The 24,072-nt window shown below is 42.8% G+C and overlaps 1 protein-coding gene across 1 annotated transcript; it reads right to left on the bottom strand.

Moving 5' to 3' along the window:
- Positions 1–214: 214 nt before the first annotated feature.
- Positions 215–22,587, bottom strand: plp2b (proteolipid protein 2b). The gene is made up of 5 exons (XM_052058235.1): positions 22,158–22,587; positions 13,342–13,497; positions 13,165–13,263; positions 2,765–2,861; positions 215–1,204 (listed from the first exon to the last, which is right to left on the bottom strand). The coding sequence occupies exons 1-5, from the start codon at positions 22,254–22,256 to the stop codon at positions 1,191–1,193; spliced, it is 465 nt and encodes a 154-aa protein (XP_051914195.1). The 5' UTR covers positions 22,257–22,587; the 3' UTR covers positions 215–1,190.
- Positions 22,588–24,072: the final 1,485 nt, after the last annotated feature.

Genomic DNA, 24,072 nt, shown 5'->3' with positions numbered 1-24,072 from the left:
AGGCCGGAGCTGGAATCGAACCCGGTACCTTTGCACTGTGAAGCCGACGTGCTAACCACTGGACTGCCGGGCTGCCCTCCTTTAAATACATTAATAAAGAAATAAATAAACCCATCATCATAGGTAAAATAAAAATTAATAAAACAAAAATTGCAAGATACATCACGGTGTCTTATACTTTCAGATCCGAATTTTAAAAAGGACAGTGAAAGAGTACTTGAAACAATGGCTTTTATTTCCCAAAGCTAAAGTTGCTTCAGACTGTGAAATTTCATTTGTAAAGCACATTAGAAAGAAAAATGAGTGTTTTAATTTTTGCTTTTTTTTTTGACAAACTGACAACCAGGAAGTTGAAGTTGAGGAAATTGCAAAAAAAAATATTAATGAAATCAGACATACATACACCCACTAATTTATATATATAAAGAACTCAAGGTTACGGAGCTGGACTGGATTCAAACGTGTTTGCGATTAACACAAGGGATGTTTATGATAACACGGAACCACGCAGTAACACTATGTCACACAAGAATGATATTTTATGGTGAGTCGCTGTCAGCAGTTCAAATAAAAAAGATCAAATGGCTGAAATAAAAATTACTTGACCCAAGCAGGTAGATGACTTCAAGTGTTTCAGATTGTGGAATCTCAAATGACCATACAGGCACTTGGACACACAGTGAAGGACATCAATTATGAACAGACTGAATGACTCATGTGTAAAAAAAAAAAAAAAGAGCAAAAAAACTCAAAACACACAAAGCTGGTCATTATGAGGTTAAATAATGGTTAAGGCAACCATACACAGTTAAAAAATGGCTACTACTAACTACAGTAGACCATTAAAAGTGGAAATTGAGGAGACGGGCTGGAGGACAGCTGGGGCCGTCCTTCGACACGGCCTATCAATTACGTTTCCCTTTTTAGCTGATGATACAATGTTGAACTTTGGGCTTGCAACGGACGTTCCTGCCGCAGTTGATGTGTGGGCACAGGCGTGTGTCGTCGCGTCATCGCCATGGTCATTCTCCACTGAGGCGTGGGTTGCACATTAAAAAAAAAAATTCAGTTGTTGACACGGGTTTGAACTTTGACCTGTTCCTTTGAATGTCCATTGTCCCCCCCCCTCTTCTGCCTTCCTCTTGTTGTTCTGCTGAAAGCTCAACAGAGGCACACGCACGTTGGCATGCTCAGACTCTGTCATCTAAGAAAAACAAAAAGTGAAATAAGATATATTATGACACATACATTTTTAGGGGAATATTCATATGCTGGATTTACACTACATAGGTCTATCTACTTGACATTTTAGTGCCATATCCATTTACCGTTCATGAGCATGTATAGATATTTTTAAGTGGCATGTATCAAGACATATGAAACATGCACATACATCAAACGCAATGGTTCTAAAACCGGAGTCCGTCATAAATGACATAATTGCCAATTATTTTCCTCCTTTATAAGTATATCAGATGACTGGATGGATTATAAAAGACACATTATTTTAAGTACAGTACACCAGTTAATCCTGTCTAACTTCAACATGGGCCAATTAAAAGCTATGGATAAATCTGACATGTATAGGTAGTGATGATGGATAAATATTTGTTTCATTTGAATAAGTTGCTTTCTCCTAAACAGGTTGTGCAAATCTTGGTTGAAAGGTTCAGACCCCCCCCCCCCCCAAAAAAAAACAATTCCACTGGTAATTATGACTAAACGTGGTACAGTATATCACTGCTATTCGCAACAGCAAAGAACCATAAATAAGTGACTGTCCGAATGATTTCCTAAAATAAATAATTAAATGATTTTTTTTTTTTGGCCCCCTCCGCCCAAAAAAGAGCAAATAACCATCTATAACTGCTTCAAACAAGTCGTATGCAGGAATAGTTGTTACGACTGTAGTATTTGCCATGTTTCGTGTGATGTGTTCTGTTGCATTATTTTTATTTCATGTGAAATGCTATGCAAGGCGACCTGGTGGTCGAGTGGTTAGCACGTCGGCCTCACAGTGCAGAGGTGCAAGGTTCGATTCCAGGTCCGGCTTTCCTGTGTGCCTGCGTGAGTTTTCTCCGGGTACTGCGTTTTCCTCCCACATTTCACAAACATGTATGGCAGGCTGATTTAACACTTTAAATTGTCCCGAGCTGTGATTCTGAGTGCGAATGATTGTTTGTCGAGGTGTGCCCTGCAATTGGCTGGCATCCATTTCAGGGTCTAGTGGCCAAAGACAGATCCTAGCAATTTATGCATGCGTCCGCACCTGTTGAATTCTGTTATGTGTATACATATATAGCTAATAAATGATGATGATGATGATGATGATGATGAAAGACAGCTGGGATCCTTGTGAGGATAAGCAGATCAGAAAATGGATGGATGTTTTTGCAAATCGCTTTGTTAGAGCTGTTGTGAAAGCACGATATAAATCAAGATATATTGTATTGGCAATTACAAACCTTATGGGAGAAGGGAGGTTAATTTACTCCCATATTTTCGCTAATAGTGGTAGAGCTTTGTCCGTACTGTGGACAATGTCAGAATGCCAACAAGAACAATCACGGTGCTAATTCAATGAGACGTTGACAGAGTCGGTCCAATCAGTCGTTTTACACTGCAATCACATTGGCATTCGCTTTGATCCACATTTTTATCCATGAGGCCTGAATCTGATAGTGTTAAATACGTACAGTTTGCATTAACCATTGAGTGCAAATCCAGGGATAAGAGTTTCAAAATGAATGACGCTCCCGCTCACCGGTGGCGGCTGCAGTGTGCTGCCGAGTGCTCTTGATTTGCAAGAAGATTGTATATGTGTCGTAGGCGAACAGCAGACCGGCAATCAATCCAAAAACCTGAAAAAGAAAAATGCATTCATTTAATTGAAAAAACATAAACACCCCCTCCCCACAAAAACCATCAACCTCCATCTATTTGCGGTTTGCCATTTTGAAATTCACCAATTTCTGACGTATTTTTGTGCTCTTTCTGTAATGTAAGTTGCAAGTACCATCAAAGGAAGTATGCGAAATTGATACCGTTTTAGATCTTTGTACATCAAGGGAGGAGCCAGGTTTAGGACATGGGAGTTATGGAGAGTTTTCACTTCATGCGTTTGTTTTTGCACTGCTGATTGGCTACTGGTATATATTTAAAACAAACAAACCAACAAACATACGGCAGACTCATTGCTTGACATTTGCTATTTTTCGCATTGCTCAGGAGACAAGCATGCACTCTTCTGGTGCATTTTTTGGGTGGGCGGAGAGGACTGAGCAGCGACTGCTGTGATTCATATGATCATCTTTAAACTTTGAATGTTTCATCTAAACACGTTTAAGATGAAAAGTTACTGAAACCTTTTATTTTGTTGCATGCTGTTGCCATGGCGATATGCTGTTCGCAAAGAAAAACGATACTGATTTTTGAGGGTTTAAACCTGGGCAAAAAAATCCCCCCAAAAACCCGAAACTTTGCACACACATCAGACCTACTGTAAAAATTCATATTTTTGAGATTTCTTGTGCGAGCTTCAAAAAATGGCCCTACAGCCTCAGAGCGCCCTGGACAGATATTTAACCAAGTATCCCCGGTTGTACACATGTTTCACCTAGATCTGTGAACATTGAGCGAAGTATCCAACAGCCCAAGGCCAACAAATAAAGTATTTCAGAGCTAAACCTAAACTGGAAGCCCACCATTTTGGAATTGGGCGCCAAGAGGCATTTTATAGAATTCATATTTTACCAATGTTTCCTTCAATCTCATGTCCATCATTTTTAAAAAATTCTAATTCCAGTGTGTCAACATTGCCAGGGCTCCAATGGCCCTTTATAGCTGCTTGTAACTCTCCTCGATTTCTTTTTTCAAAATCCAATCTGCAATTTATTTAATGTGAAGGGCAATGTTGTAAAATGAGTTTGAAATGATATGATGACTCAACTCTTAATTTTATTCATGGAGCGTTCTAAAAACAACCTCAACAAAACTAGTGCTGGACAAAAATACAAATCAAACCATAAACATTCAGCGATTGAACATATAGAAATACACAAAAAACAAGGGTAGAGTCTCATGCTGTGTTGAATGCCAAGCAACTCCATTTCGAGATTTGAAAACAAAGTGGCATCCAGTTGAGGGAGTTTTCTGCTCCCATTCACGTGTTCCCGTTAAGAGGCCAGCAGAATCAAATGGTTATGTTTGAGGGAGGGCTGGCAGACCCCAAAGTTGTGACGGTCATATTAGAATGTTTGGGGTTCATCTTTTAAAAGACTTTCATTGGAGGGGGGAATAATGACTCACAATTTTACAGGAGTCACAGTAAATAGTACCACTACCACAATTTTCAAAAATATTAGAAAAACTATTTTCTCGCAGACTTGATAGTTTTATACAAAAGCATGCGCTGTTAAGTGAGAATCAATATGGCTTCAGGGAAAAACGGACCACCTCATTGGCAGATATGGAGTTTGTGGAAGCAATAGCCACTAATATAGACAACAAAGAATTTACTGTTGGGGTTTTCCTAGATCTAAAAAAAGCTTTTGACACAATAGATCACAGTATATTATTGAAAAAACTAGAAAGATATGGCATTAGAGGTGTAGCTTATAAATGGATAAAAAGTTATTTAGAAAACAGATATCAGTACGTGCAACTCAACAATAAAAAAACGAATCAACTGAAAATCACTCACGGAGTACCTCAGGGGTCAGTGCTTGGTCCAAAACTATTCATCTTATATATAAATGATATCTGCAAGGTCTCAAAACTATTTAAATGTGTCCTATTTGCTGATGATACAACTTTCTACTGTTCTGGAATAAATCTGAAACAGCTCCTGACAACCGTAGAAAACGAATTAAACAAATTAAAAAACTGGTTCGACAGAAATAAATTGTCACTTAACCTGAAAAAATCGAAGTCAATTGTTTTTGGCACAAGACCAATCAAACACCAAGCTAAAATTATGGTAAACTCAATTGAAATAGAAAGAGCGTATGAAACCAAGTTTCTCGGATTAGTAATAGACTCAAAACTATGTTGGAAACCACATATCGATAACGTAAAAAGAAAAATAGCCAAGACCGTAGGGATCCTCTACAAAACCAAGGAAGTGCTAAATAAGAGATCCTTGTACACATTATACACTTCATTATTATTACCATACATGACCTACTGTGTGGAAATATGGGGAAATGCCTGCAAAACAAACACACTCCCTATTCTCAAACTACAAAAAAAAGCAATTCGAATTATTAATAGATCAAAATATACGGAACCCACAAATCCACTATTTATTAAATTAAATACGATGAAATTTTATGACCTGGTTGACTTTAAAATCGCCCAATTAATGTACAAAGCACACAATAACCTGCTCTGCCAAAACATTCAGAAGTTTTTTGAAATTCGAGAAAGCAACTATGAATTAAGAGGTACCAACTTATTCAAAAAACTCAAAACAAGAACAAACATCAAGCAAAGAAGTGTATCTAGCAAAGGTGTTAATCTGTGGAATAATCTCGAAACGGACCTAAAAATGAGTAAATCGCTTGCTGAGTTCAAAAACAAATTCAAAAAAATAGTACAACCAACCTACACCAATCAGAGTTAAAATGATAAATTCTAAACATTAAATATAATGATAAATCAGAACTAAGTTGATAAATAGAGAAAGGTATTGCAATATCCATTATGAATACAAGAGAAAATTGACACAAGAGTGCCAGGGTGAGGATGTATATAATCCCGATACAAACCAAAAGTTGTGAAAATATCACGGTTAAGGGTAAAGTATGAGCCTTAATGGAGACTTCTTATTACTTTTTCTTTTCTGATTGATATAAAAATGATTTAGTAGATATAAACACATAACGGGGTAGGACTAGATAAGTTTTTTTACTTCATCCTACTCCCTTGAACATAATAACTGTGTTGAATGAAGACTGATTTCTTTCTTTTACTTTTTTATCTACCTTATTTTCTGTCAAATTATTACTGTATATGTTTTATGTTCAATAAACAAACCAAACCAAAACCAAACATCTTCACTGCTCATTGCATTCTTCATCGTGAAGGCCGAGCTCAAGTCTTTACGCACACAGGACCAAAGCTTGTTTGTCGGTGTTGTTACACTTGCGACAAAAGCTTGGCTGTGTGTGTTTTTTTTTTTAAACAGCTGCTGAGCTTCGTTGAAATACTCGCTTGGGTTATTACTTCATTGCCATGACAGTGAGTCATGTGCAGCAACCCGCCCATTTAATCACCCTGACAAATGTCAAGACAAGCGTTGTACCTAGCCTGCATTTGTATTCAACATGTCAGGGCTGGGAAAGGTAGAGTGTACTAGCATGCACAAATGATGCTGCCATAGTTACGGAATAATGAAAGGCATTAAAACCTTCCCTGTGCAACAAATAATTCAGGCAAACAGTTTACACCTTTAAAAAACCAGGAGTTGAGTAACAGGCTGTTTATGACACAGCCAAACATTATTCAATTCAATTCCGAAATGGCAGACCGAAACATGCAGCTGTCAATTATGTGACCATTATTTAGTTCCCATTCTGTATTCATTCAGAAAGGAAGTGTCATGTTTTGCATGGTGGTAGTTGTTGGGAGGACCCCAAAAAGCAGGGAGGCACAAAGTGGAGTGACCAAGATGTCCATCCATCCATCCATTATCTACCGCTTATCCGGGGCCGGGTCGCGGGGGCAACAGCTTTAGCAGGGAAGCCCAGACTTCCCTTTCCCTAGCTACTTCTTCCAGCTCTCCCTGGGGGATCCCGAGTCGTTCCCAGGCAAGCTGGGTGACATAGTCTCTCCAGCGTGTCCTGGGTCTTCCTCTGGGTCTCCTCCCGGTGGGACATGACCGGAACACCTCACCGGGGTGGCGCTCAGGAGGCATCCGAATCAGATGCCCAAGCCACTTCATCTGGCTCCTCTCGATGTGGAGGAGAAGCGGCTGGACTCTGAGCCCCTCCCGGATGACTGAGCTTCTCACCTTATCTCTAAGGGAGAGCCCGGACACCCTGCGGAGAAAACTCATTTCAGCCGCTTGTATCCGGGATCTCGTTCTTTCGGTCACGACCCATAGCTCGTGACCATAGGTGAGGGTTGGGACGTAGATCGACCGGTAAATTGAGAGCTTCCCCCTTTGGCTCAGCTCCTTCTTCACCACGACAGACCAATACAAGTCCACAAAACACATGTAGACTGGTTGGGCGAATTCCCACATACCCTCAAGGACCCTGCTAAGGGTGTAGAGCTGGTCCACTGTTCCACGGCTGGGACGAAAACCACACTGCTCCTCCTCAATCTGAGGCTCGACTTCCTGACGGACCCTCCTCTCCAGCACCCCTGAATAGACCTTACCAGGGAGGCTGAGGAGTGTGATCCCTCTGTAGTTGGAACACACTCTCCGGCCCCCCTTTTTAAAAAGAGGGACTACCACCCCGGTCTGCCAATCCAGAGCCTTCAGGAACTCCGGGCGGATCTCATCCACCCCTGGGGCCTTGCCACCGAGGAGCTTTTTAACCACATCGGTGACTTCAACCACAGAGATAGGAGAGCCCACCTCAGAGTCCCCAGGCTCTGCTTCCTCCAAGGAAGGCGTGTTGGTGGAGTTGAGTTCTTCGAAGTACTCTGCCCACCGGTTCACAACGTCCCGAGTCGAAGTCAGCAGCGCCCCATCCCCACTGTACACAGTGTTAGTGGTGCACTGCTTCCCCCTCCCGAGACGTCGGATGGTGGACCAGAATTTCCTGGTCCCGTCCGGAAGTCGGCTTCCATGGCCTCACCGAACTCTTCCCACGCTCGGGTTTTTGCCTCGGCGACCACGAAGCCGCGGTCCGCTTGGCCAGTCGATACCCGTCAGCTGCCTCTGGGGTCCCACAGGCCATAAAGGCTCGATAGGACTCCTTCAGCTTGACGGCATCCCTTACTGCTGGTGTCCACCAGCGAGTACGGGGATTGCCGCCACGACAGGCACCAACCACCTTACGGCCACAACTCAGATTGGCCGCCTCAACAATAGAGGAACGGAACATGGTCCACTCGGGCTCAATGTCCCCCGCCTCCCCCGGAACATGGGAAAAGCTCTGTCGGAGGTGGTAGTTGAAACTCCTTCTGACAGGGGATTCCGCCAGACGCTCCCAACAAACCCTCACTATACGTTTGGGTCTGCCAGGACGGACCGGCATCTTCCCCCGCCATCGGAGCCTACTCACCACCAGATGGTGATCAGTTGACAGCTCCGCCCCTCTCTTCACCCGAGTGTCCAGAACATGCGGCCGCAAATCCGATGATACAACTACAAAGTAGATCATCGAACTGCGGCCTATGGTGTCCTGGTGCCAAGCGCACATATGGACACCCTTATGTTTGAACAATCCGTGACGAGCACAGAAGTCCAATAACAAAACACCACTCGGGTTCTGATCGCGGGGGCCGTTCCTCCCAATCACACCCCTCCAGGTATCACTGTCATTGCCCACATGAGCATTGAAGTCCCCCAGCAGAACAAGGGAGTCCCCAGCAGGAGTACTCTCCAGCACACCCTCCAAGGACTCCAAAAAGGGTGGGTATGCTGAGCTGCTGTTTGGTCCATATGCACAAACAACAGTCAGGACACGTCCACCCACCCAAAGGCGGAGGGAGGCAACCCTCTCGTCGACCGGTGTGAACCCCAATGTACAGGCACTGAGCCGGGGGGGCAATGAGTATGCCCACACCTGCTCTGCGCCTCTCACCGTGAGCAACTCCAGAGTGGAAAAGAGTCCAACCCCTCTCGAGAGAACTGGTACCAGAACCCAGGCTGTGTGTGGAGGCAAGTCCGACTATATCCAGTCGGAAATTCTCTGCCTCACACACCAGCTCGGGCTCCTTCCCTGCCAGAGAGGTGACATTCCATGTCCCAAGAGCTAGCTTCTGTAGCCGAGGATCGGACCGCCAGGGTCCCCGCCCAGCTCACATTGCACCCGACCCCTTTGGCCCCTCTCATGGGTGGTGAGCCCATGGGAAGGGGGACCCACGTTGCCTCTTCGGGCTGTGCTCGGCCGGGCCCCATGGGTGTAAGCCCGGCCACCAGGCGCCTGCCAACGAGCCCCACCTCCAGGCCTGGCTCCAGAGGGGGGCCCCGGTGACCCGCGTCCGGGCAAGGGAAACCTAGATCCATTTATTTCGATCATCATTGGGGTCTTTGAGCCGTGCTTTGTCTGGCCCCTCACCTAGAACCTGTTTGCCATGGGTGACCCTGCCAGGGGCATAAAGCCCCAGACAACTTAGCTTCTAGGATCATTGGGACACACAAACCCCTCCACCACGGTAAGGTGACGACTCACGGAGGGGTGACCAAGATGTATTTAACAAAAAAAATGCAAACAGGAGTACACAGGAGAAACTAACTCAAAAAACTCACTCAAATAAAGTCCAGAGAATCTCAGGAACCAAAGTAGCAAAAAAAAAACTAAGACTGAAAACAAAACATGGCACGTGCACACAGCAACAATGACCCGGCACTGAGTGGTCGGACATAGTCTTTTAAAGTGGCAACTAATGACAATGACCAACAGGCGTGCAGCTGCAGTTGGAGCTCTACAGTGCCACCTGTTGGTCACAAACAGATCCATGACAGGGAGGACCTACTGTAAGTGTTATGTCAGACCTTTTAACATGTCTTGGTGAGTGTAATCTAACACTCAGAATCTACACTGACGCTTTAAAAAAAATAAAATAAAAACCGCCTACTAGGGGTGAGCATACTAATCAATCGAATTGGATTTTGTATTTATTGTTGGGAAATTATTTTGAAAGCAAGGAGTGAATTACAAGTACCGTATTTTCACGACTATAAGGCGCCATTAAAAGTCTTAAATTTTCTCCAAAATGGACAGGACGCCTTATGGTGCGGAGCGTCCTTTATATGCGCTGAGTTCCAAAATCTGACTGACGGCCGACACGCTGTTTATATAGAGAAAAGGCGGAAGTGACTGTGGCCAGGCATGCGGGAAAGAAGTCGGCCAATCAGGGAAGGGTGGGCGTGTATATATACATATATGGAGAGGGGGAGAGAGAGAGAGAGAGAGAGAGAGAGAGAGAGAGAGAGAGAGAGAGAGAGAGAGAGAGAGAGAGAGAGAGAGAGAGAGAGAGAGAGAGAGGGAGAGAGAGGACAGGCAAGCTAGTCCGCCAATGGTGAAGGGTGGGCGTGTAAGTGGACGCGCTAAAGGGACGCCTCAAGCCAGTACCAACACTTGTATAGAGTGTGGCAAATGTGCATTGTTGCAAAACAACTCCGGTTTTGGTTTCTAAGAACCCCTGAAAATAAATTCGACAAAAAGACACGCCTACGAAGCTCTGTTCAAACTTAAAGCCACCGGTTATGCTTTTGGCATGCGTGCCCATCTCACAGCAGCGGTGAAAAAACAAGTCAAGCAAATGAACTCTGAGCTTGCCGTTATTCCCGGAGGCTTGACTAAAGAACTCCAACCGCTGGACATTGGCATCAACCGGGCGTTCAAAGTAAAGTTGCGAACGGCATGGGAACAATGGATGATCGGTGGTAAACACAACTTTACAAAGAATGAGAGACAGCGCTTGGCAAGTTACGCCACAATACGCAACAACGAGAGGGAACGCGGCGTTTTTGATGGATTACGGTACTTGCATAATTGTTCGATTCTTTCTACACACACACACACGCGCTGCCACCATGTTTCGCTCTGTTCTTTACTTTCAAATGTGGGAAAGCTTCACACGAGAGAAATGTTGACTTTGCTGTTGCTACTACTCCTTTCCGCTCGGCAATGCGTAGCAACTCACAATAGCATGTGATGCATTCAATGACAACTGAGATGTGCAGTCCTCTGCTTCTGATACAGAGGGTGAGGACTTTGATGGATTTCTGGGTGATGATTGATCGAAAAACGTGAGAACATTGTACGATGGCTAAATAAAATACACCCGAACTCAGTTCTGCTTTCGTTGCCTTTTTAAAAACGTGTTTTTAGCTTATCTGTATGTCTTGGCATGCTACCGTATGCTTCAAGCTAACGTGTTAGAGTGCGCGCATGCATTCCGTATGTTTAAGCTGGCGTATGTTTTACCACTGTAAAACTGCGGCCATTGGTACGGTGCGTCCTGTGTATGTGTAAAATACAGAAATGTCACCCATTAATGAGACTGCGGCCATTAGTACGGTGCGTCGAATAGTCGTGAAAATACGGTACTTGTGTTGTTCATTCAATTCCCCCCCAGAGGCCAATCTAAATTTGAATTCTGTACTCATTTCCATAATCAATAAAAGAAGAGAAATGAAATCCTGAACAGCAAAATCTAATCCAAGACTCCCTGGGTCCAGCAACGAGACATTGATGCACTTGTGGCGATCTTTGCAGACAGGTGACACACCATCACTCGCTGGATTGTTGTTGTTTTTTACTTTTTTTTCCCCCAGAATTTTTGCACGAATGAATTTTTATGAAAAGAATACTAGGTGACTTTAATGTCACTTTACAACAAAGTTAGCAAATTTGAATCAGGTGTGTTTTTGCCTGGGGAGTCAGTCTTGGTACGGGAGAACTTTTGCCAGCGCGTGCTTTCAAAAGAGTGTTATGTCAGGGAAAGGCTGAGCTTGGGCTGGCAGGGACCCTGGGAAAGGCCAGCTCAAAATCGTTGGTCCCATCCTATCCTTTCAACACTTCAATGACAAAAGGTTGCCAAAGTCCAACAGGCAAAAATGCAGCAGTCTGAGCAGTACCGAACACAAAGAATTGATTCTCCATCTCAGAGCAACAAAATGCAGAGGATCTTTCGAGAGGGACTGAAGAACAGTGGGAAAACACGAGCGAGTTTATGATGTCATTTTGGAGAATCCCTCTTTCTCTGATTGGCCATTCGTGGATGGGATGTTTTGTAATCGTGGCCATTTCTGGCCAGTCTGTCTGAAGTTTTGATGCAAAAGAACATCTAAGACAAAGGTAAATAAATGTGAGTCATTGTGTTTACTGATAATTGATTATTTCCTACTCTGTGATCGTCCTCCCTCTGCAGACCGGCCTGATCAAGTGAAGTCGCACATTCCTAAGATCGACATCAACCTTCATGTTTCACAGCAAGCCTGATTACACTGTAACTTCAGCACAAAATATCATATTAACGAGTCCTAACATTTAAATAAACGGCGGAAGATTCACCAAAGAAATCAAATTGACACCACAAGAGGTCAATCATTGAAATCGACCAATGGGCTCTGGGATCCATCCATGCGCATAGAGCCCAAGAGAGAACAATCCACAGATTGTGCTACGCGAGGGCGCATTTTATTTGGAACACCAAACACGGCTTAAAAGCCGAACTAGCGCTGGAAATTTTTCAGAAGGAGAACCGTACTAAAATCAGTCCCATCAACTTGTCGTCTAGCCTATTTTTTTGTCTCCTAAAAACTTTACCTTGGTGTCAATCAGCTGCAAAAGCAAGAGTAGAAATGGCATTTTCTTTGAGGATATACAGTATGTTTTTGTCCAAGTTGCATCTTCATTTAGACTTTACAACAAAGATTGCCCTACATCTACCGTATGTTGACCGGGTGAAGGGAAAGATTTTTAAAACAGTCTCTTTGTGAGGGGGGAAAAAAGATTCACAAGCGTATGTAAAAAGTATTATTAGAGTAAAATTACACTGTAATCATTCAAATATCAATAAAATTTAGAAAATAGAGCAGGGTGTTTGCAGCCATACTTAGCCCAGCACTGATGTAGATGATAAGCGTATGAATGGCAAAATTCACAACAGATGTATGATCTATAAACTGACCAATTGATTTCGCAGAAAGTCAGAAAGTAATGGATTGGTTGTGTGACCTCCTGATGCAGGAGGTCACACAACCAATCCATTAAACAGGTTGGACGCCTTTTGGCAAACATTGTTTTCTTTATGGCTGACAAACATTGAATAAATGCACAGAATACCGTTTAACACGAAACAAACCAACAACTGAGAAGGACATCTTTGATCGAGGAATTTTTCTGCGTTTCATTTTCGCAAAATGTCGCAGGGCTCAAACAAGGATCAAAGCATATTTTCCAATAATCGAAAATGTTTATATTGTGCAAAGGTTTGAAACCGTGCGCATGGATGACAACCGCTGTGTTCACTGACCCCGCCTGCGATGCGAGCGCCGTCGCCAGCTCCTCCAATCACGCACACCAGCGAAGTGATGATGTAAAGGAGTGCGCCGATGCCGGCCCGGAACAGATCCTGAGCAATAAAGCAAAAGCGGAAAGTTGATTTTTTTGCACAGGCCGACCGCAACGGCGTCACATGCTTGGCACTCACGCTCCACATCCAGTTGACTAGCTGGAACTGCTTGTCCAGATCCATCATGAAAATGCCGAAGAAGACCATGGCGAAGACCATCTCGCAGATGGCCACGGCCGAGTAGCCTCCATACCGGGATGCCGCGTAGCAGATGATGATGATGAAGCTGATGAGCTGTGGGGGGTGGGGCAAGGACGACCACACTCATCAGTGGTTCGGACACTTTGTGCAATCTTATAAAATAAAGAAAACTTGGGTCTCCAAGAACAGTACTTTGGCTTACAAGTAACCGACAAATTTGTCAAGATGTGAGCTGCTGCTGAGCTGATTTTTTTGAGATCGAAGAGTTAGATGGTGACAGCCAACTCAAGTCAATTCAGTTTGGCAGACAGAGAACAATTCTTGAGCTGTTTGCTCTCAAACCAAACACAAAGTACTGCACGTTTTATTTAACTGCACCGCATAATTTACAGCGGTTTAAAGGGAATATCAAGGCTAAATATTATCTTTGCAATAATATGTTGTATGTGCCCCTCCACGGTATTCTGATTAATCTTGCATTTGTGGAATAAGAATTACCGGTAATAAGATTCATTCATTGGTTTGCATCTATCTCCGGGGGCGGTCATTTTGTCCTATACTGTACCACCTTATAGCACCTAATGGCAGGACCCTAAAATTGATATAAACTGATAACTTACCGGTGTTCTGCTTTATGCTCATGATTACAGCAGGTTGCTAAACAGCTGATACAGTCTTTCTGGTTTATATATTATACTGCCCCCTGGTGTTAGAGGGGCGCAGAACAGAAGGAGCGCACAATGAATTAATAATAATAATAATAATAATAATAAAACCTAAAACATTTCATTTGATTACAATTTAAGGATGGTATTCCTGTCTGTTTTAAGTATGAAACCGTCAAACGGCATTTTCATTTTAAGAAACATGTTATACAAATTTTTGTCTGGGTTTTGCTTGGTGATGGAATGGATTAATGACATTTCCATTCACTTAATTTGGGAAAGATGATCTGAGATGAGTTGTTGCTTTATAAGCACCGTCATAGAAGAAACAATGTACCACTGTATCACCAGAACGGCAACATTAAACAAGTGTTCATCGACAACAAGTCGAGGTTTGATACCAAAAAAATTAATGAATATCTCATAAGCCATTGTAACATTATGTAGTTAGAACACGAAAAAAACAATAAACTACACTCAGGGATTAAATTCAAAAAATGAATTCCACATAAAAGTTCCAAAAAACTGTTGGCCAAAAATTGTTTTAAAACAAAAAGTTCTTCAAGATGAAGTGTACTGTATGCAGTGATTCTTCGGCGTTCTACCAGAGGAAGCCCGCACGCCCCACGTTGAGAATCGTGCTCTCTGTCAGAAGAGTTCCCACAAGCATGAGAATATTTCAGAATACTCTGACCCACATCTTCGGTCAAAGCTCATATTTTTCCATACGAGGGAAAAAGAAGGCCCGCATTCTTTTCAATCCGTGCCCGAAAGTGCTGCCAGTTTGGAAAAAAAATAATCACAACTCACACACAGACGGCTGCCTACAATTGGCCCGCTTTCAATTGAGCTATTGTTAAAAGGCGTGGGTGCATGCATTCAAACAACATGAGCCAACGCTTATAAGCCTTTTAAAAAGTCACCATTTCATGACTTGAGCAGAGCTAAATTCTTTGTTCTTGAAATTTACTCACACAATACATTTTTTAAAATATATTATGTTAGCAAGCCATAAACAAGTACGTAAACTTTCAACCCTTCCAGACAAAAGGTCATATTTGGTAACAGTGTTGGAAAACAACCGTAAATAACGCTTTTCTGAAATTATACCTCAATAAATAAAATGTTATGCTTTTTGTTGTTGTTTTTTTCCCCCCCCAATGGAATTCTTCATCGGGTGCAGATTCATATAGTTGAAATTTTGCCACTTGCCGTCACCCGAAAATGACGCTGCAGTTGCTCGGGGTTCTGGCCTCGACAACTCGCAACTCACCTGTTTTCTGAGTTTGCTCACGTGATGTTTGCAAATTTAACTTTAAATGGAATAAAAATACTGCCAGTGTAAATAAAGAAAAGTCTGATGATACATCAGTGACATTTCAAAGCTGCAATGCATCATTGTCTGCATCAAAAAATTATAACTTTATTTTTAATTAATCTAAACCTTTGGCAAAAAGTTATTTGATATACAGAGGAAGCACAGCAGCAGACTACGATAATGTGAAAATATACAAGTTGAATAATGTATATATTTTGTTGAAGAGAATGTTGAATAGTGTTTAGATATATGAAGCACTTTATCAACAGGATTTGTTTACATTGATGTTTTAATGTTTAACCAGCTCATTCTGATAAAAAGGTAAGTTAGTTTTTAAAAAGAGAACTAGCTTGTTCTGTTGCACTTTGATAAAAATCTTTTTTTTTAAATAGCTTGCTCCGATATCATTGTTGGGAGAGTTTTTTGTACATTTTGAAATCAGTAAAGCCGAGTTGGTTTCAAAATAAAATCAGATGGAAAAAAAACGTCTCATTTTGAGTTCACTTGAGTTAGCATAGGCTTATTTCCAGAAAAACCATTGCTACTGTATCAAAACATTGTATCGAAATCGCCGTTATTGTATCAAATTGTATTGGTGGAAAAAAAGTGATACCACTTTATGTTGAACCATTAGACCCTATATCAGGGGTGGGCAAACATTTTGGCTCGGGGGGGGGGCACATGGATTTCTAAAATTTGACAGGTGGGCCGGGTCAGCACAAGATACGGTACATATAAAAAAAATGCATAGGTTGACAGTCCACACCAAACATCAACAGAACAATAGCATTAAAGTGTGAACATACTTTTTAAAAAAAATAAAAACAGTGAAACAACTATTGTATATGTCCTACATGAACGTCCAAGTATGTTAACAACCTACATGTGTGACAACACAAGCAACAAGTGCAACAATATATTGCCCAAAAACTGTAACAGACAGGACAGGTATATAAAAAAAATATACAAAATATTACAAAGTTAGGACTATTTGCTACAAAATAAGACGAGTAAGAGACCTCGTGGCTTTTCTTTCCTCACTCACTGTCTCCAACTTTACCTCATCTCAATCACCACACATGACAGCATTGCTCAGCTGATGTCGTGCAACGAACTTTTGAAGCCAGCCTCGGGACGCTTCGAAGTCTTCGATGCTCAAAGTTAGCGCTATGGAACTCGCCTCCTCTCTTATTAGCGGTCCAGTTTGCGGACAGTTTTTAACATGATCGCAATCAAACCATTGTAGGAAATGTTCATTTACTCGAGCCACAAGCAATTCACTCTAAGCATGGAAATTGCCAGAATCGGACCGAGTAAGAATCGCTTCCTTGTTTTTCAAAGTCTCAGATTTGAGTCTTTCCGACTCCAGGCGTCTCCTGAATGTTTCGTACTTTGTTACCCGCTTCGTTTAATCAGATACATATCACTTTCCCTTCCACGGTCATTACGCTCTCCCCTTTTCTTCGTCTTCCCTCCCTCTCTGTGCTCTGCAACTTCAAGTAACTGCGCCACCTGGTGTTGAAATGCCTGTCATTACAAGTCAAAACGAAATGAATGCAATCGAACCTTAATTGTGCACCAATCTTCGGCGGGCCGGATTAAAAAGACCAATGGGCCGGATTCGGCCCGCAGTTTGCCCACCCTGTCCTATATCAATACGTATCAGTCAAAGAATGTATCTTTACACCCCCTAGTATATAAATACACACGTTAAGTGATATGCGCCATCCCAAAATGACTTTGGCACCGCCACTGCTCGCCATGTGCACACGCATACACGTACGCATTGCACGCGCACGCAGCCACACTTGTTCAGATGTTCACCGACTGGCACAGGCTGCCTCAGTGGAGGGACAGGGAGTACTTCAGGTCCTACGCAGCCCCACACAAAAGAGGCTCTATTCCGAGCTGCTGTGACCGAGCCGCTCGGCTTGGAACAAGGGCGCCTCTGAGAAACGCTGACACCTTCATGTTGCCAGCGCAGCCGCACATCTGTTGGCACGGAGCCCGTTTGAAAAGGTCCATCCAAGCGTCATCGGAATAATGAGCCGTGTTTTTTTTCACAGTGACCGGAGGGGCGCTGCAGTAAATTGTGGGCTAAATATAGTCAGCAGATACATGAGAGTCAAGGGCTGCTTCTCAAACAGCAACGGTTACTAGAGAAGTCACTTATAGGGTGGTACCACCCCCTCCCTCGCCCCTTCAACCATTACAGCAGCTCACTAAAGAGAACAGCACATGTTCAGCGCAAAATGGAAAGTTCCGTTCCATCGGTGAGTCACAGACGACAAAAAATATATTGCAATGCCCTTCAGTAGCGGAGAGAAGGATGCTCGCAGTCGCTGATATTATTCATCATTTTTAATAAACAAAATAAGTAATAAACACACGCATTCAAAGGAGTTGCTGTTAGCCACAACTCACGCCCACACGCTCCTCACTCAGACTCACTTCCGGAGCCAATATTCCCCCAACCTGGCTCCTCCCCTCTCTATGACATCACACAAATACAAGAAACAGATATTCCACTATATATATATATATATATATATATATATATATATATTCTGTTATGTTTCAATGAGGAAGTCCGGCAAAGGATTTGGTTAGCGCTTCTGCCACACTTCGGTTTAGATTTGCAAGTTGAGGCTGAAATTCGATTGGACAAAAATCTAACATCCACACCCAGACACACTGGAAGAAGTGCAGACAATAGAAACACTACCAAATAAAGCACACAGAAAAATAAAAGAATACAATTTTGTGGAACAAATTTGAGTGCCTCTGATGGTGTCCACCCACCACTGATTTGTAGACCCAGTAACAGGGTGTGATATCTTTCATCCGGCTCTTGAATCCGTTCTGCACGATGCACACTATCTTGGCCATCCACCACTGAAGATTACTTCCTTGAGCACTTAACTCACATGGATGATTGGATGAGGGCAGAATAAACAAAAGTGGTGCGACTCCTGACTTTGCCAAGAGCTGCTTCTTTATTCCCCAGCCCTCACTCCTCACCCGGCAAGGAATGTATGCCTTTAATGTCGGTAGGAAGACTGCGCGCCTGCATCTCAGAGCCTCTTTTAGAAGCTACTTGACTTATGAGCGTGGAGGGAGCGAAAGGCGGGTGTTGGAGGGCACTTTACGATCAGCAACTTCTCACTGGAGGAGGCATATTCTTCCCTTTCTATTTCCAGCAACTAACAAGTCGCCGCGAGATGGCTGATCAGACTGCACAGCTGTGGTGACAAGCTGATGAGTTGCAAACAATACAGTACATGCTGATTTATATAGCGCTTTCACAACAGCGGCAGCTGTAACAAAGCGCTTAACAAAACAGTTAACATAAAGTAAAATAATAAACAACACCTATATAAAACATGGACAGTCGTGCAGTCCTAACCACTTTTCCATCACACGCTTTGTTGTTTGAAGCAGTTTGAGATGAAAGAGGAGAAAATCAAAGTGTCCTTTAACCAGTGGATCAGAGACGTCATGCTCAAAATGTGCACACATCGGCTACAAGCTAAGTTTCAAAGTCAACAAGAAGCTGCAGCATCCATTGAGGAAAAAGATTGGTTCACTTCTCCTATCCCATGGAAATCCGTTTCAATTCCAAGAGGCGACTCTCGGTTCCAAATACACATCGGTGCTCTGTGCCAACGCTCCTCTCTCCTCATCCTCAACTTCAGCAGCCATCCATCCAGCCTCACCAACGCCGACAGTCCAACAGCAAAACAAGGGCGATGATACGCAACCCTAGAAAAGTGAACTCATCACTCTCCGTGAAGGAGTTCCATCTTTTTCACTTTCTATCATAGCACCGAGCAGGTGGTAAGTAGAAAGACTTTTTACACCGAGCTGAGTTGTGACCCTCTGTGTGCCATAACCGTTCTCAGCATTTGGCTCTTTGGTGCCACATGAGAGAGCAGAGGCAGCACAAGTGACAGGTGGAGACCCTTGACCTCTGTTCGTAATCCTTCAAACCCCGCACCACATGCTTTTCATTCCACGCTTACCACAGTGAGGGGGAAAATAAGATGAATTTTGTTTGCAAATGAACACACACAGCAGCTCAGCCCTGACTTTGAACAAGCTTGAGAATCAGGCTTCTTGTAAATAAATGTTGAGTATGTTTGACACACCACCAAATTTCAATGATTAAAAAAACAAAAAAGATAATTTAAAAAACAAATCAGTATGTGTACAGTATAAAATGAGGCTTCCAAATCGCAGAAAATCAAACTTTGGGTAGCACGTTGGCCTAATAGTGCAAAGGTCCAGGGTTTGATTCCAGCCTCTGGCCTTCCTGTGTGGAGTTTGCATGTTTTCCCTATGCCTGTTTGTTTTCTCCGGGTACTCCGGTTTCCTCCCACATACCAAAAACATGCATGGCAGGTTAAAGGAACACTCTAAATTGTCCCTAGGTGTGATTGATATTTTTTCTCAAGATGGCACCTGAGGAGGCAGCACTCGGCAAGTGCTCTTCCAGAGCTTTGCGTTTTTTGTTGTTTTTGTCTTTTGTTTGTCACATGGTCTTGCTGTTACGTCGTATGGACCTGATGTGGACTGTTTTAAGCATTTTTAGCCACGACATTGGTCAAAGAAGAAGAATCTGTGCTTGGTGGTTGCGCCTTCTTGGCGGCACGTGTGTACCAGCACTGATTTTGATTGGGAGGAATGTTGGCGCCATTTGACTGTTGTTGCTGGATAGCTCCGGGACACTTGTGTTTTGCGCCTGAAATAGGCAGCATTTTTTTCACAGCTCCACTTTGTTCAGCGAAAAGGTCGATGCTGATGGGCAGTCTGCGGCTGGATGGGTGCATGGCTTGAAGAGCCGACGATGAGAAGAAAGGAGTGTCAGCACAGAGCGCCGATCCGTATGTGGAACTAGGAGTCGCGGCTTGGAATTGAAGCGGATTTACATGGGAGAGGAGAAGAGAGCTAACCTCTTTTTTGTTAATGGGTGCTGTTGCTTTCAATCTTAGCTTGTAGCAAACGTGTGCACATTTCAGCATGACGTCTTTGATCCAGTGGTGAAAAGGACACTTTAATTCGCTCCTATTTCATCTGTAACTGCTTCAGACAACAAAGTGTATGCAGGTTAAGTAATTAAGATTGCACGATTGTCTCTGTCTAATGTGTTGGGGTTTTTTTATGTAAACTTTTCTTTTGATGGTGGCACGGGCACCCGCAGCGGCTCCTCTTGTTGTATGTTGTCTGTTTAAGAGGGAAGAAATTTCATCTGTGACAATAAAGTTGTACTTGACTTGACTTGATTGTGAGCGCAAATGGTTGTTCATCTCCGTGTGCCTGTCGATTGGCTGGCAACCGGTTCAAGGTCTGTCCCGCCTATTGCCCGAAGACAGCTGGGATAGGCTCCGGCCAGCCCGCGACCCTTGTGAGGATTAGCGGATTAAGTCACTAATGTCATCTTGACATGTTCGGTTGGAAAAATGGATGGATGGATGGTGTCTGAAAAGCAAGCCCCTTGATTGCTTAGGCACAAATTGGCTAATTAACATTTTAGCATCCACAAACAGACTTTCCACTGCATGCTTGCCATGCACGGATCCACCCTGCTCCACCCATGAGAGAAAACAATCGATCTAGGAATGAGCGCTTGTTTCACTCTTCACACTCAGTTAGTAGTCCACAAGGCTCACTGCAAAGCCCCAGATCCACCCTGGTTATCATCGTAACAACAGCCGCCCTCAACAATGGCCCAGCATTACGAGGGCAGAGTTAAAAGTGCAGTTCAGCCAAAGTAATAAAAGTGTGGGGTAATTCTTCATCCTTTGTGAAATGTAACCCAAGAATGCCAGAGAGAATGCAAAGAATTGTGAGGGGGTGGGGGGGAATGTATGTCTCCATAACACACAGGTGTCAATGTGGCCTATGAATGCAAATCATGTTTCTTGGTAACACCTGTACCAACATTGTATATTATTTCTTCACTTTGGACATGCTGATATATCGCAAGCATTTCTTACCAAATCACTTCAACAATAGTTGGACGAGCTATTATCTGACAATTCTGATCGCAAAATTATCTATCACTTTCTTGTGAGACGATAAGTTGATGATAATCAGCACTGGGGAAAAATGAATGGGCCACTGCAAAATAATCAGTTCAATCTTCCTTGACATGAAAAAAACCCTCAAAGCGTTTGTCATTTTTTGTTGTCAACTTCCATGATTAAGACACAAGCAAAGCAAGCAGCACTGGTCCTTAAAACGCGTCAGTAATTTTGAAGGAGTCTTATTTTTCTTTTGTTCGTCTTGCAGTGCTCTCATAATTCTTGTCCAGCGCTAGATTTTAATGTGTGACTGTCAAAAAGAAAACTACCATAGAGACGGCGTCAAAAATGACTTTGACGACCTTGCATTAGGCGGTTAAATTGCGTCCCTGTAACAAAGTCTAGCACATTAAAAAAATAAATAAAAAGATGAAACACGTAACATGAGGTTGTAGCTTTCTCGAGGACGTCGAAACGTTAAAGGCAGAAGTTCCGAAGAACGCGGCAAGTGGCAACCGCAATCACCCAAAAATGTCTTGTATAGTTCCTCCATTTTAAATGGGGAAGGAAGCATCTTACTAATACGGCGGCATGTAGTAAACAATCCGATCCGAACAGTTACAGAGAGCACTTAAGCCAACAATTACTAACAGTTTTCAATCCGACCTTAGAGTTACATATAATAGTCACCAATCTGATCCCAACAGTGACTGCATAGATCGAAAGGCAACGGGGTGAATCACTTACTATTTCTGCCGCGAGGATACAACCTTTTTGGGTCCTCACGTAACTTTTCAGCTTCTCCAGGCAGCTGGCATCAGAGCTGGACGCTGACGTATCGGCCATTCTTATTCTGAATACTGTAGTTTCAATTAAAGTAGAGCAAAGGCGACGCAAGTTTTAGCGAAGACGTCCCACGGCGCACCTTTGGTCCCGCACACAAGCTCGCTTATCTTTGTGCTAGCTGAGTGACAAAACTAAAACAAGTATTGGTGAAGTAGACTGGTGGAAGTCAGCCAGGAAGCAGCACGGCAGCTACAAAGAAACCCTGCTCGCTAATTGAAAGTTGGGACGAGACGAGCGGGTCAAGCAAAGGAGAGTAGAGGAGCTGTCTTGTCACTCATTGGGGCGTTGGCTTTCACTTTTCTCCACGGGGAACTGTGCTGCCTTCAACAGCAACTGGGAACTCCCACAATCTCAAAACGGAAACCTCCGTTCCACGTCCTCAGTTTTCAAGAAGCAAAGAATAAATATATATTATACTTTGACAGCACATTTTCAATTATGTTTTGAAATGTGTTACCAAGATGCCCATTGTGTTAATCATCAAGAAAAAAAGGGAAAGAAAAAAAAACGACTTTGTTAGAACTGCAGCGAGTTGCCTTCAGGTATTCCCTGACCTGTCAGAATGATGAACACTTCGTTGATTTCCTTGACGGATTTCATTAATTCAATAATTTTCAAATAGTGGGGCGCGCTCCCCGAGTGGGGGCGTGGTGCGATGCCATGGGGAAGGGCCGTGTGACTTTCGGCAACATGCTTTTTTTTTGTGGAAGAGAACAAAGTGTAATTGCACTTCCACTCCAGGAAATGGCAGTGGCGCTCGCATTGTCGGAGAGTGCGCAGGGAGTACTCGCTCTATGGTATGCTTTTTTTTCCCTTATTTTTTTCGCTCTGAGCAGGCGATATGAAGGACAGGACACAGTAAACAAACATTCGAGACAACGTCAAAAGTTTTTAACAGTGATGAAAATAAAGGTGGAGAGAAACGAAAAAAATGAGACAAAAGAAAGTCACCCGAAAGCTAAAACAATGAAATATGACGAGGCGTATGTAGCGCTTGGCTTCACTCTGTGACTACAGTGGGAGACGGGAAAAGACCAATGTTAACAATGTCTGAAAATGCTGGCAGCGGACAACGTGATGCCAAATCAATCAAGTCGCCACTGGAAGACATTACTCCTCAATCACGCCGAGAAGCTGATAGAAAAGTTGTAGCAAAACGTTCTCATTGTGTCCATTAATCCTGACTTCCTCATTATGATTTTTTAAAAAAAAGAAGAAAAGGGAAAATCAGCACAAATTGTATTCATTTTTGGTTTGTAGACTTGTTTTCGATATTGTGTTCCTGAGTTTATGTTGCTGAACTGAATTTGAATTTTTAAGAATCAAATGGTGTAATAAATTGGTCAAAAGTGTTGACATTTTAAACAAGGTTTTTTTTTTATTTCAGGCGAACTGATGCACTTCAAATATTTTTTGTTACAGACTAAAAACAATGTTAATGAAGTTATTTTTTGCTGTAAGTTGAACTATATTTCTTTCTTTTCTTTAATATTAATAAGGGTACAATGTAATTCAAAGGTGTACTAATAAACATTTTTTTAGACAAATGTATTATTTATAGTGGCGGCAGAGAGTGGGGGGGGCATGACTTGTTTTTCCTCTTGCTGGGGGGTGCGTAACAGAAAATAATTAAGATATTTATAGATTCTACAAATCAATACTAATCCAATCAGTCGTTAGGGCATTAACTGCATGAAGTTGTATTGCCGTACAGCATTGAAGGCGGCGTGCGATATTTGCCTCCATGGAAGTTATGATTCATTGTTCAAACCAGTAATAGCACATATGATCAGCTCTGTTCTGTAAAACTTTATTT

Source organism: Hippocampus zosterae, chromosome 2 (assembly GCF_025434085.1).
Source record: "Hippocampus zosterae strain Florida chromosome 2, ASM2543408v3, whole genome shotgun sequence".
In the NCBI taxonomy this organism is placed as follows: Eukaryota; Metazoa; Chordata; class Actinopteri; order Syngnathiformes; family Syngnathidae; genus Hippocampus; species Hippocampus zosterae.
Note: the sequence above shows the minus strand (reverse complement) of the source record. Positions and strands in the feature narration are given on the sequence as shown.

Coding starts and splice junctions, on each gene's coding strand:
- plp2b (XM_052058235.1), bottom strand. CDS start 22,256: ATGGCCGATACGTCAGCGTCCAGCTCTGATGCCAGCTGCCTGGAGAAG. Junction 13,498..22,157: donor GTATCCTCGCGGCAGAAATA/GTAAGTGATTCA, acceptor CACCCCCCACAG/CTCATCAGCTTCATCATCAT. Junction 2,862..13,164: donor GCGCTCGCATCGCAGGCGGG/GTCAGTGAACAC, acceptor TTTCTTTTTCAG/GTTTTTGGATTGATTGCCGG.